At 36.0% G+C, this 12,263-nt stretch overlaps 1 protein-coding gene across 1 annotated transcript; it reads left to right on the forward strand.

Annotated features, from left to right (window-relative positions):
- Nucleotides 1-2,361: 2,361 nt before the first annotated feature.
- Nucleotides 2,362-9,820, forward strand: LOC128218955 (monocarboxylate transporter 12-like). Its single transcript, XM_052926733.1, has 7 exons — nucleotides 2,362-2,797; nucleotides 3,695-4,235; nucleotides 4,600-4,743; nucleotides 5,779-6,741; nucleotides 6,978-7,148; nucleotides 7,968-8,093; nucleotides 8,494-9,820. The coding sequence occupies exons 2-7, from the start codon at nucleotides 3,914-3,916 to the stop codon at nucleotides 8,652-8,654; spliced, it is 1,887 nt and encodes a 628-aa protein (XP_052782693.1). The 5' UTR covers nucleotides 2,362-2,797; nucleotides 3,695-3,913; the 3' UTR covers nucleotides 8,655-9,820.
- The last annotated feature ends 2,443 nt before the right edge of the window (nucleotides 9,821-12,263 follow it).

A 12,263-nucleotide genomic window follows, 5' to 3' on the forward strand; every position in this document is an offset into this window, starting at 1 on the left:
AATGTCCAATGTCGTGCCAGCACAACATTCGATTTTGAATGTCCAATGTCCAATGTCGTGCCAGCACAACATTCGATTTTGAATGTCCAATGTCCAATGTCGTATGTTTAGCTAACTTCACACAGCTAACCTATATTATGTTATTTAAAGTCCCATTAAGTTTTAGTGATGTAAACTTAATATTTGTGTATGTATATCCAAATGGCCTCTATTAACATTTAGACCAGAATGATAAAATGCAATTACAAAATGCAACAAAACCAAAAGTATGATCTCAGTATAATCTAAATTTAGCGCGCACATCATTACGAAATTTGCATATCACGTGACATTTTGAATACCTAAATATCTATGCTGCTTTATTTACTAACAATTTGTATTTGAACTAAGAAGTATTTGGTTTAAATAGTTGTCCCGTTAATGCATCTGGAGACACTTATTTTATTATATTTTACTCTATGATATCGAAAAACAAACAAAATACAGTAATTTTTATAAACAATACGTTGGTTTTATTGGTGTGCGAACCCAAGCCGTTTAGGCCAAGAAAACTTGAAAATAAAGGTTGTATCCTGAACATTTGTCCTTGGAGCTTTGATACATCTTGTTGATATTCTGACCTCTTGACCACACATTAATAACATTACGTGATAATGTCAATGAACCAATTACGCAAGAACAAAGCATGAAACTTTTGGTCTTAAAGATGATTTTTGAGCTAATATCAACATTTGCTGCAGGTTCTAGCTTTTCAAGTCTCAGTTTTAACACTCCTTATGATTTGCCACACTAAATTTTGGCATATACAAACAGTTGATCGTACAAAACATGAGCGAGTGCCTATCTGCGATTGTTCACTAAACAACAGTGATGCTAAGATCCACCTACTTATCTGCTTCGTATGCATAGATACTTTGTTTTTGTTCACAATGTTCACAAACCGCATACTATCTATTAACCCGGACAAATATGCTTCAATCGGCACGATTCGAGTTCATTATTGCCAACACATGTGAAAACATGTGCCCTTATATAATATATAAATTGTGAAATAATAACAGCACACGCTGCAATATTTGCATTGCCCGAGATTTTTCAATAGAGTAAAATTTTCATTCCTTGCGCATGCATCAGTTGACTGTTTATTGCATTGCTGTTCTCTGATTGGACAATCCTGACATCATTTGACCAAAGGATAACGACGTTTATTTTCGCAGACTTATGATTAAGAGACTTTACTCCTTAATTTCACCTGTCACATGAATAACACGAACAATACCAGTCAGCCTTTAAACATTATCTTCTAACACTGCTAGCCTGCATGGGAACATTGAACTACAATATCTTAAACACGCGACGGTATAGACCAGAGTGGTTCTTTAACTATTATCAGTTGTAAGATAAGAACACTGAATACTGACTTGTTTACTTTGACAATTTATTTTTAAATCCAAGCAGTTGTAGAAGTTTCATCTGATAATGTGACACTTCAAAACCATATTGGATAAGACAACTCAAGGTTGCAAACACACTATCAAATACAATTATGTTAAGAGTTTTAAAATGTTTACTAGTATAGTCAGTTAGGTCCCTTAAAACAATTTAAACTGTTGAGTAATGTTGTGTTCTGGTTTACAATGGAACATCTAGAGATTATCATGATTTTTAGCCACCGATGTATTCATGATTCGATTATTAAACAATACGCAAGTTGTCCTTTAAAGCTGCACTCTCACAGATTGAAGGTTTTTACAACTTTTTAATTGTTTGTCTTGAAACGAGCCAATTTTTGCAAAAATCCATGGAACGCAGTTATATAAGACTGCTGATAAAAAATTAGATCGCAGATTATTATATTTAAGTCCAAAAAATGATGTTTTATGCATTTTTCCTAAACCGTTAGTAACGGTTTAAGCCATAAAACATTAATTTTCGATCGGAAATATGAAAATCTACGATCTGATTTTTTGTCAGCAATCTTATATCATTGGTTTGCAGATATTTACGCAAAAAAATTGCTCTTTCCAAGACAAAAAAATAAAAAGTTGTAAAAATAGTATATTTGTGAGAGTGCAGCTTTAACTATGTCTTATAAAGAGCGATGCGAGAAAGATTGCTTTAAGTTGGTTATATTTCATTTAACGGATATGATTCACATGTATAAATAGATTTGTAAGTGAACACTGTCTTACTTAATCATTGGTTAAGCATTTCTTAATAGTTGAATAAAGCACGTACTTACAGCGCAGAATTAATTAATCTGGATCTAAGTGTTGTACTGTATGTACTTTGTACCGTTGACTAATTATCTAAGTTCATTTTAAGACATGTATTGATATATTTACTTAATACAGTCTGCATATTACTAGATTATATTCCTAGACATAGACATATTTTGTATGCACTATGGACCGTCTGCTTTAATTTCCCGGATCCGGGTGTATATACAGAAAAAAGAGTGCTTATGCTCAAGTATCAATATTTTATCAAAGTTGAATGAAAGAGAAGAAACGGTGGACCATTTTGCATAGAGCTTAACATAATTTGACACTGTATTGCAAAAACTGAAATTTTTCAGTGTAAAAATTCGAACAATCATTGCCTGTGGAAGTATGTAAATTGGTTGTTTGTAGCCTTAGTCCGTCTTGACCTCAGGGTCATATATTACTACTCAATTGTGTGAGACAACGCATTGGTCAACCCTATGTTTTCTTGTGAAGAAATTTTGTGTCTTGGATTATTCTACTGCAGCCAGTTACTTTTTTTCAATTGGGATTGTTTTAAAGTGAAAAGCCAGGTTAGTGTCTATATGAAACATATAGTAAACATAAATGTGGTCTCAGGCCAATATAGTGTACTGCTGGTTTTAGTATGAACCGTCTGCTTATTTACCGGTCTCGGTTCAAAACATATAATTCTGCTGTATATACTATGTACAGTCTGCTTATTTCCCGGTCTCAGTCCACGACAAAGAGTTCTGCTGCTTTTACTATGTACCAACTGCTTTTTCTCCGATCGAATTTTAAGACAAAGAGTCCTGCTGCATTTACTATGTACCGACTGCTATTTTACCGGTTGTAATTTTATACATACAGTTCTGTTGTTTTACTATTTAGCGACTGCTAATTCCCTGATCGTATTTTAAAACCTAGAATTCTGCTATGTTTACTATGTACCGCCTTATTATTTCTCAATCTCATTCCACGCCATATAAAACTGCTTTATTGAATGTATGTATACCGCCAATATATTTCTCGATCCAATTGCAGGACATAATGTTCTGCTGCGTATGATTTGCATTATCTGCTTATTTCTGGTCTCATTCCAAGGCAAAGAGTTCTGCTGTTTTTACATATACCGTCTGCTTATTTCCGGATCTAATTCAAAGACAGAATGTTCTTCTTGGTGCACTATATACCTTATTTTCTGATCTCATTTCAGGACATATATTTTGCTTTTGAATTTTAATATTACTACCCCTGTATGAAGTAGCTTGAGTTAACAACTCAATAGATAAGATCATGCGAAGTACGGCCGTTTCTATTTGCTTCGTAAGATAAGAATACAACGTTTACTATTTGATCAAGAAAGAACCGGTTGTTTATACATATCAGCGTGTCATTTATTTAGCGCATTATATAAATAAAACAATCGTTTGCTTATTACGAATTCAACAATTAACCATGTTTTTCAGAGGATATGTAGTGTGGTGTACGTTCTTCCAACTGTAAACAGAGATTGACTGCCGGATACACGTGTGATGCAGAGGAAGATCAAGTGTTTAATGACATGATTGTTGACAAACAAATGGAGAAACGCTGTTGAGCAAAAACGAGATAGCGAAAGCTTTGCTACATCTGATGCACGTTATCACACGATTGATCGTAGCCTATATTGTTTGGGCGTAGCAAAAATGGAATCAAGTAAAACTGATGAAAATGATGAAACAAATGTGGAAGATTCTTCAAATACAGATATGTCAAAAGAGCACAAGGATTTTGAAGATGGTGGTGATATAAGTGCTTTGGCAAAGAAAGTAGAACAAATGAATTCGAACAGAGACGGTGGTTATGGCTGGGTAATTGTGTTGGCCTTCTTTTTCATTGAAGTGCTAGTGGACGGTTGCAGATTCTCCTACGGCATCTATTTCGTGGAATTTCTGAGCGAGTTCAGAACTGGAAAAGGCGAAACAGCAATGGTAGGATCACTGATGGTTGGCACCTATAATTTAGCAGGTAGAACATGAAATAATATTTTATTTATGTACAGTATAAGTGTATTCAAAGCGATGGAACAATTAGTGTATATATTTATGTCTAAGAATAAGAAACAAACTGCATGTCAATAATTGTCCTTTACAACGCATCTTTAACAAAAATATAGCAGAAATATATTAATAAAAAAATCCTGAATAAATCTGGGTGATGAACTAAGTGAAATATATATTTTTGATAATAACCTAAAAATGGAAATATATTGATTAAAAGACCCTGCCTTACTTTACGTACAACAAATAGTCAATACGTTCTCTGCCAATAACGGTAATATACACTCTTAGGGCATGGCTAATTAATCCATTTCATCATTTGTATCTTACAGGACCGATTTTTGCATTTATTGTCAACAAGTTTGGATTCCGCAAAAGTGCATTCATTGGTGGATTGATCGCAACGATTGGATACGCTGCAAGTTTCTTCGCACCAAGCGTCTACTTTCTGTACTTCTCCTACGGCGTTTGCACGGGTAAAGCTTAATTATTTGTCAATAGTGTTGTTAGTCGTATTTTTTCATCCGGATAAAACTTAAACAGGCAGTGCGATTCATGAAAATAGAACACCGCTTAAGGTATTCGATGTGCAAATTACATCGTTGGAGCTGAGGCATTGTCTTGTTAAGCAAGGCTTTATTTAAAGTTTTTGATGTACAAATGACATCGTTGGAGCTGAGGCATTTGTCCTGTTAAGCAAGTTTTAACTTTATATAGTATGTCTCCGATGTGCAAATCACATCGTTGGAGCTGAGGCATTTGTCCTGTTAAGCATGGCTTAACATCATATATAATGTCTCCAATTTACAAATCACATTGTTGGAGGTGAGGCATTTTTTTCTGTTAAGCAAGGCTTAATCTAAAATATCAGATGTACAAATTACATCGTTGGAGCTGAGACATCTGTCCTGTTAAGCAAGGCTTAATCTAAAGTCTCAGATGTACAAATCACATCGTTGGAGCAGAGGCATCTGTCCTGATAAACAAGGCTTAATCTTAAGTCTCCGATGTACAAATCACATCGTAAGAGCTGTAGCATTTGTTCTGTTAAACAAAGCTTGTATTCGGTATCCTAAGTACAGACGCGTTTGTAATTTCATCAAGCGATTGGCGATAATGTTAAATTTTGATGCTTGGTAACCACACATAACTTTGTTATAAACAGGTATAGCTTGTCGATTTCTAATATTCACAATAAATGACCGAAAATGCATCTTAGATCATGCTATTCTAGTTTGTATTCTTGTTCTTCATTTTAATTGAAATCTGACAAGAAATGGCTTATGCTAGTATATGAATCGTTCGAGGCCAAAACAGCGTGTAAGTAATATTTTTAAAATTCCTCTCAACACATAAAATCCTTTTAAATGATGCCAAAACAATACATGGTCACCAGGAAACAACTTTGCTAACAACTTTCTGAACAATACCTTTATGTATTTCAGCCAGAATTCGACTGCACATCATTTTCAAGACATATACACTATCGTTTATCACGTTTTCTTATTCAGGTTTTGGTTTCGGTCTAGTTTACTTATCCGGAACTGTGGCGATAGGTCGCTACTTCTTTCGAAAACGAGCAATGGCCATGGGGATTGGCCTCTGTGGTGCTGGAGTAGGCACATTTGTGTTTGTACCACTTGTTAGGTACTTGCTGGATACATACGCATGGAGAGGGTCAATGCTTATGATGTCCGGAATGGCCCTTAATTGCTGTGTATGTGCAATGCTCCTAGTTCCAAGGCAAAATGAAGGGGAATTTGACGATATTAGCATTGATTTGGAGTTAGTAAGGGTTTCAGACACCGATAATGATACCGGCAGTATAATAAGTGGTCATAAAGCTAAAAATGGATCAATATGCAACGTCGAAATAAACGGCAAAGCACCACATTTAACATTTATGATGAACAAAAGGCTGTCAGGCCGGGATGTAAAAGGCAGTCCACTTCCAACAAGAACATTTGCGGAGCTTCGCATGGAGCAATTGAATGCATACAAGCATACACCTCATGGATCATATATAAGCATCAATCCCGGCTTTATTGTTCAGAGTTCACACCGTAGCCTTGCTCAAGGGTCTTTCAGAAGTATTAATATGCCAATTCTAAGCCAAAGCATACTAGGAAGTAATGCATCGTTTGAATACATATTCGAAAAGCGCACGCGCAGTCGGACATCCAGTTTAAATGTTTCGCATCCATTGACACAACAGCACAGCCTTTTTCTAAGCCATAACGAGAATGGAACAGAAAATGGCACAAATGACAATGATAAATTCACCTACCCAATTATTGAAGCCATGTTTCCAAAGGTTCTTATGAAAAACCTCAATTTTATGATTATGATGGCAGTCTGTTTAGTCGCTGGCACAGGGTCGTTTGTTCCGTTCAGTATGCTGCCAGACTTTGCCCTGTCCGTAGGCAGTACCCCCGCTCAAAGTGCATGGCCTCTCTCCGTCATTGGAATAGGAGGTAGGTATTCTATGAGTTTATTGCAATTCCTGCATTTTGTGCTGTTTTTAAGATTATAGAGAAAAGATGTATCCTTCCCTTTCACATCCTCAAAATGTACGCACAACTCTGCTGTAATGTTACACATATATCTAAATGATTTTTTCTTTCAATTTTATTCGTATAGTACAATAAAGGTAAAAGAAATATTGCATAAGCATTGGTATTAAATCATTTGCTTTTGGTTTTGCTTACAGGTGTGTTAGGGAGAGTGGCAGGAGGATGGTTGTGCGATATGAACTGTGTCCACACTCTTACACTCCTAGGTGTCTGTTTTCTTGTGATCGGAGTAACAACAACAATAGTGGCATTTATGACCTCGTTCGTACCTCTAGTCATTTATGCAGCTTTCTACGGCATATTCTTCGGTAAGAAATAGTCTATGGTACTTTGCAAGAATAATGCAAATTTATGTCTATTAGACACTGTGTGCTTAACAGGGTCTTCGTTATTAACAATCGGACCTACTGAGCCATTTTTCTTTCGAAAACAGCCTCGGTTTGCACTGTTACAACTCTTTACATTTAACTACGCTGCAAGTAGATCGCGTAGTAATTTCAAGTTAGCAGTTAAACATAAAGATTTTACACTCGGAATTCCTCGGCCATTTTTATCGAATACAACCTCGTATGTATGCCGGTACATCAGTTGAAGTAGTTCGTAATTTTTTGAATTATATCATTAATAAATTTCATGTTTTCGAGTTGTATTTATTGATCTAAGTTTAAATTGATTGCCAGTGAAGTGTATTATTGCAAACATAATTAGGATCCCCAAGAGTTTAGACTTAAAGTTTAACTGCTAAATAAAATTACTACGCGATCTACTTGCAGCGGACTTAAACGTACCTCTTTTTGAGTATGTAAACCGTCCAAATACATCCGAGGTTGTTTTCGAAAAAAATGGCCGAGGAGTTCCGAATGAAAGATTTTATTCTCAGGAGGTCTGATTATTCATGCAATATTATACTTCGCTTCAAGTGGAACTTAGTTATATAATAGCTGGCGCCATTTTCTCCAAAGTTCTTAAACGTTATTTTATATACCGTTATTGTATTTTTTCGGCAATTTCAATATCAAAGAGTAAAATAATGATAAAATAAGTTTTTTCGAATGCATTACCGGAAAAATCAGTTTTGGTAAAAATAACATAAGCGAGTCCCTTTCAAGAAAAAAATTCTTTTTCAGGAGCCGTGTACACTGTTCAGCCAATTGTTTTCTTTGAATATTTCGGAGAAGAGTATATCGCCGAGCTCCTGGGCTCATGCATGCTATGGTACGGAGTTGCCTCTTTTATTGGCGCTCCGATGGCAGGTATAATAACTATCAATAATTCGCCCATATGATTCTATAATTTTCAGATGCATTTCAGAGCTCTGTGTCGTTACATTAAAAAGTCTTATTCGTAACATACAAAAAGTGCGTCACAAATGGTAATAGGTTGTTTTTTCTTTCATTTCCCAGACTTCGGTTTCATTTATAAATGGTAAAATATGTGGCAAAATAAAGATAATATGGCACTAAGATAATATCGCATTACGCCTAAGATATTTATTGAAATGGACCAACAGGGAAAACATGAATCTTTGGTCAGGTTTAAAAATGCTATGTGTGAGATGCTACGGCCAACCTCTATTCACTAACGCATGTAAACCTAGATAAAGCGAAAACAATAATATTATCAACTATTAGTCCTTTTTATTATCTTTTTCAGGTTGGATTTTCGACGTGACAGGCTCCTATCAAAGTAGTTTCTTAGCAACTGGAGTTATCTTTCTTGTTGCTGGGATTATAAACTTCTTCGTTCTGTGTACAGGACCCTGTCAGCGTGTTAACAAGGATGAATCAGCCGAAGACAATACTGAGAAGGACTGAAACGCTTGAATGAATGTTGCTTGGAACTGGCGGTGTTGAAGATGGTTCAAAGGTGTAATATGGACTCAAATCGATTTTATATGTGGAACGTTAAAAATGACAAGTTTGCATTTTAGGTACGCAGAGTCTCAAACTCGCATTCAAATTCGTTTAATATGATTGTTAGACAGGATTTTGGTATAAAAAGAACGTTTTCGGTACTCACGATGAGGGAGAAGCACATCCTATGTTATTGATTCAGGTCAAGTTAATGTGATAATATATTTAATAATTGCGTCTTTCCTTAGTGATGACAATTGTGCCAAAAGGAATATTTTAAAATGATTTTATCGTAAGCGAAAACATGCAGAGATACAATTGACAGCATCGGAAATCGAATATATCCGACCGCTTTGCGAATGCGCTATTACCATGTGTAGTGCGAAATATTCTAAATATGTAACATATATGCGTGGAAATTATTACTTTTGTGTTACACAGCTGTATTAACAACATTAAGATAATATACAACGTGCATGTACGACATATACAAGCTAAGCATGAATCAGTGTCATATGATACAGGTAGGCGTGTTACAACTGAATGAAATTTTTTATCATGTTTCTACATGTATATATGTCATTGAAAATTTAGCCGAATCGTTTAAGAGTAAACACAAACAAAAAAGGTCTACACTTGATTTTTGTTATTTGTCATGTCAGGATCAAATGTTTACATCAGTTTTGGAGGATTACCGACAAGGAGAGTCATTGCAGACACAACTGTGAAAACAAGGTGCAAATTATGACACAACACATATGTTCTAGTAGATTTGTCTTCACACAGTTACCGCCCCAATAGCTCCGTGATAGAGCATTCGCTTCGGAAGATAGGAAACAACACTCTGTTCTCTTGTATCTCGTTATGCATATGTATGTCTTCCAATGTCTGGATTTGACTGTGAATTGTTTTCACTTCTATCTCATGCCACGTATGGCCTTCATACACAATTTAAGTCGTTATGGCGTCATGGCGGGGTCAAGCCGTAATGCAGCCAATGGGCGCGGGCAGACCTTGATAAACTCAAACAAACTATTTGTATCTCAACATGCCCAATTGATTAAAATACGAGTATGTTACAAACATAGTTGCCAACTGTACATATTATTGTTTATTGATTAAAGTGATAAAACTTCTGTTGCATTTTTCAAATATTCCTTAACAATTGGGATAAGCGATCGAATCCATCTTTAAAATACTGTCCTAAAAAAAGGTAAAAACTAGTCGAACCCCGTTGGCTCGAGCTCGCTTGGCTCGATTGCATAGTTGGCTCGAACTTGATCAAAAGAACCGATTTTTTAATATTGATTGTTAAAATGCCCGCTTGAGTCAACGGGTTCGACTGTATAAGCGAAATTTTGGCGCTTTTTAAAATGGTGAATTTGTGGTCACGGTGTTATTAGTTGAAACCCACATTTATAAAGACTAAAATATTTTAAATGTACACAAGTGTTTTGATTATTATCGTCAAAAAGGTTTAACACAATAATACATTAAAACAAATAGTTGTGCATCAACTTACTTGCATAGTGTGCCTCTTAAATAAGTCGTATTACCAAACCTAGCAGTTTGATTTAAAGCTGCGCTCTCACAGATTGATTTTTTAGAAATACAATTTGTCTTAGAGTAAGCCATTTAGGTGAAAATGTCAGGAAACCGGTATTATAAGACTGCAGTTATCAAATTATGTTCGAAAACTGATGTTTTATGGCTTACTAAACAGTATCTAAAGCTTAAAGAAAAAAAATGGACACTTTACCAAACAATTGAGATATGTTCTACTGCGAGTTATCTTGTCCAACTGAACTAAAAGCATTGATGCCAAAATTAGCTGATTTTGAGACAAAAAAAACAACAACAAAAGCTCAAAACTGTCTATCTGTGAGAGAGCGTTTTAACCTCGAGCAACTCGTCCCCAAGAGAACTCCTATTTATCTGACCGTTCCAGGACAAATTATGTCATATGTGTGTGACTGTGTGTGTCTCTTTGAATGCTTCTTTAGCCTTGGCTTCACTTCTAAATCGATCGGAACTCCTCGGCCGTTTTCCATTGAAAACAACCACAGATGAATTCTGGTGGATCAGTATATGTACTTCGAAATTAATAATAATAATATATATGGGAATATAGTTATTGGTCCGAGATGATATCAACTTATTGTAGTTTTTCACGTATAAATTGTATTACTAATTTTAAATTGAAATTTATTATTGCATATGTAATAATTATTCCTAAGAGTCGATTCGTTAGGGTTATTTGCTTAATTGAAATTACTACGCGATCTACTTCATTACGTAACTCACCACTCTACAGTAGAGGTCAAAAAGGGGTGTGTGTAATTGATTTATCTCAATGTGCTGATCCAGGAATTGACGTTAGAGGGGGGGGGGCTAAGGGGCACATCCTTCTGGAATTCGCCCTTCCATCAGAACCGGAATGCCAATGGTTTAAAATGTTGGCATTTGGGAATTGAGGTACTCCACCAAAAACACACAATTCAAGTCTGGAGGGTTCGGGGGTGGGGGCGCCGGATGTGCTCCCCTCTAAATCCTCTCGTGATCTCTATTCGAATTTAACTCGGAAATAATGTAAGAATTTTCATTATGTTTTTTTGTTATTAAGTTTTTTAAATTGAATTACAGATTTGCTTAAGAAAACCATGAAAATAAGCAAAACCTAAACGGAACTTAATTAATCCCGATAAACTTAAATCTTATCCAACTCGTAGTCTGTGATAGATACAAACATTAAGCATTTAACAATCAAACCCTAGCATAAATTGCATGACGTGTATCTTTATATAAAGGGCATGACTCATTTCCATGACAATAAGTGAGTGCAAGTTCACATGACATGAAGCTGTATTCATTTCATTACAATAATTATAAGGCATGCTGTACCATATTTAAGAGGGTTAGTCGAAATGTTTACACATGTGAATATTTATCCACTGATAACTATCAACCAATCAAATAATACACATGAACAAACTCTGATAGGAACTAAAGGAAGTCTAACATATCAAGCTGTGTTACAATTAACTGCACCTGACTATAAATGAGATTCCATTTATGCACAAGTTAATTGTAACCACGCCCCCTCCCCCAGGTCCGGGGCATAGTGGGGACTTTGACTTTCGGTCAAGCCAAGCCCGGGTAAAATCCACGCCCTACGAGGACGAACTGCTGGTAAATTCCCCATCAAATGCCTCCGCACCCCAGGGATCCTAGATAAGGCTCATTCCCCGCAATTTTTGGCGCGAAGACAAAGCTACCGCATTCACCTGGCACTGCGGGGCCACCTGGAAGGTAAAAACACGGTCCATTTCCCCGGCTATCCCCGTATACCTCCTGAGGGCGTGGTTACAATTGACTGGTGCATTACAATGTTATGCTAACTATAAGATTGAAAACGTGCGTAAGACAGTATTAAGAGACCGTACGAAATCCAATCGGAGCACCTCGGCCATTTTTCATCCAAAACATCCTTGGCGGTTTACAATGTCAGAAATCTTTACGTTTAACTACGCTGCAAGTACATGTAGATCACGTATATATAGTAATTTCAAT

Source organism: Mya arenaria, chromosome 15 (assembly GCF_026914265.1).
Source record: "Mya arenaria isolate MELC-2E11 chromosome 15, ASM2691426v1".
Classification (NCBI taxonomy): Eukaryota; Metazoa; Mollusca; class Bivalvia; order Myida; family Myidae; genus Mya; species Mya arenaria.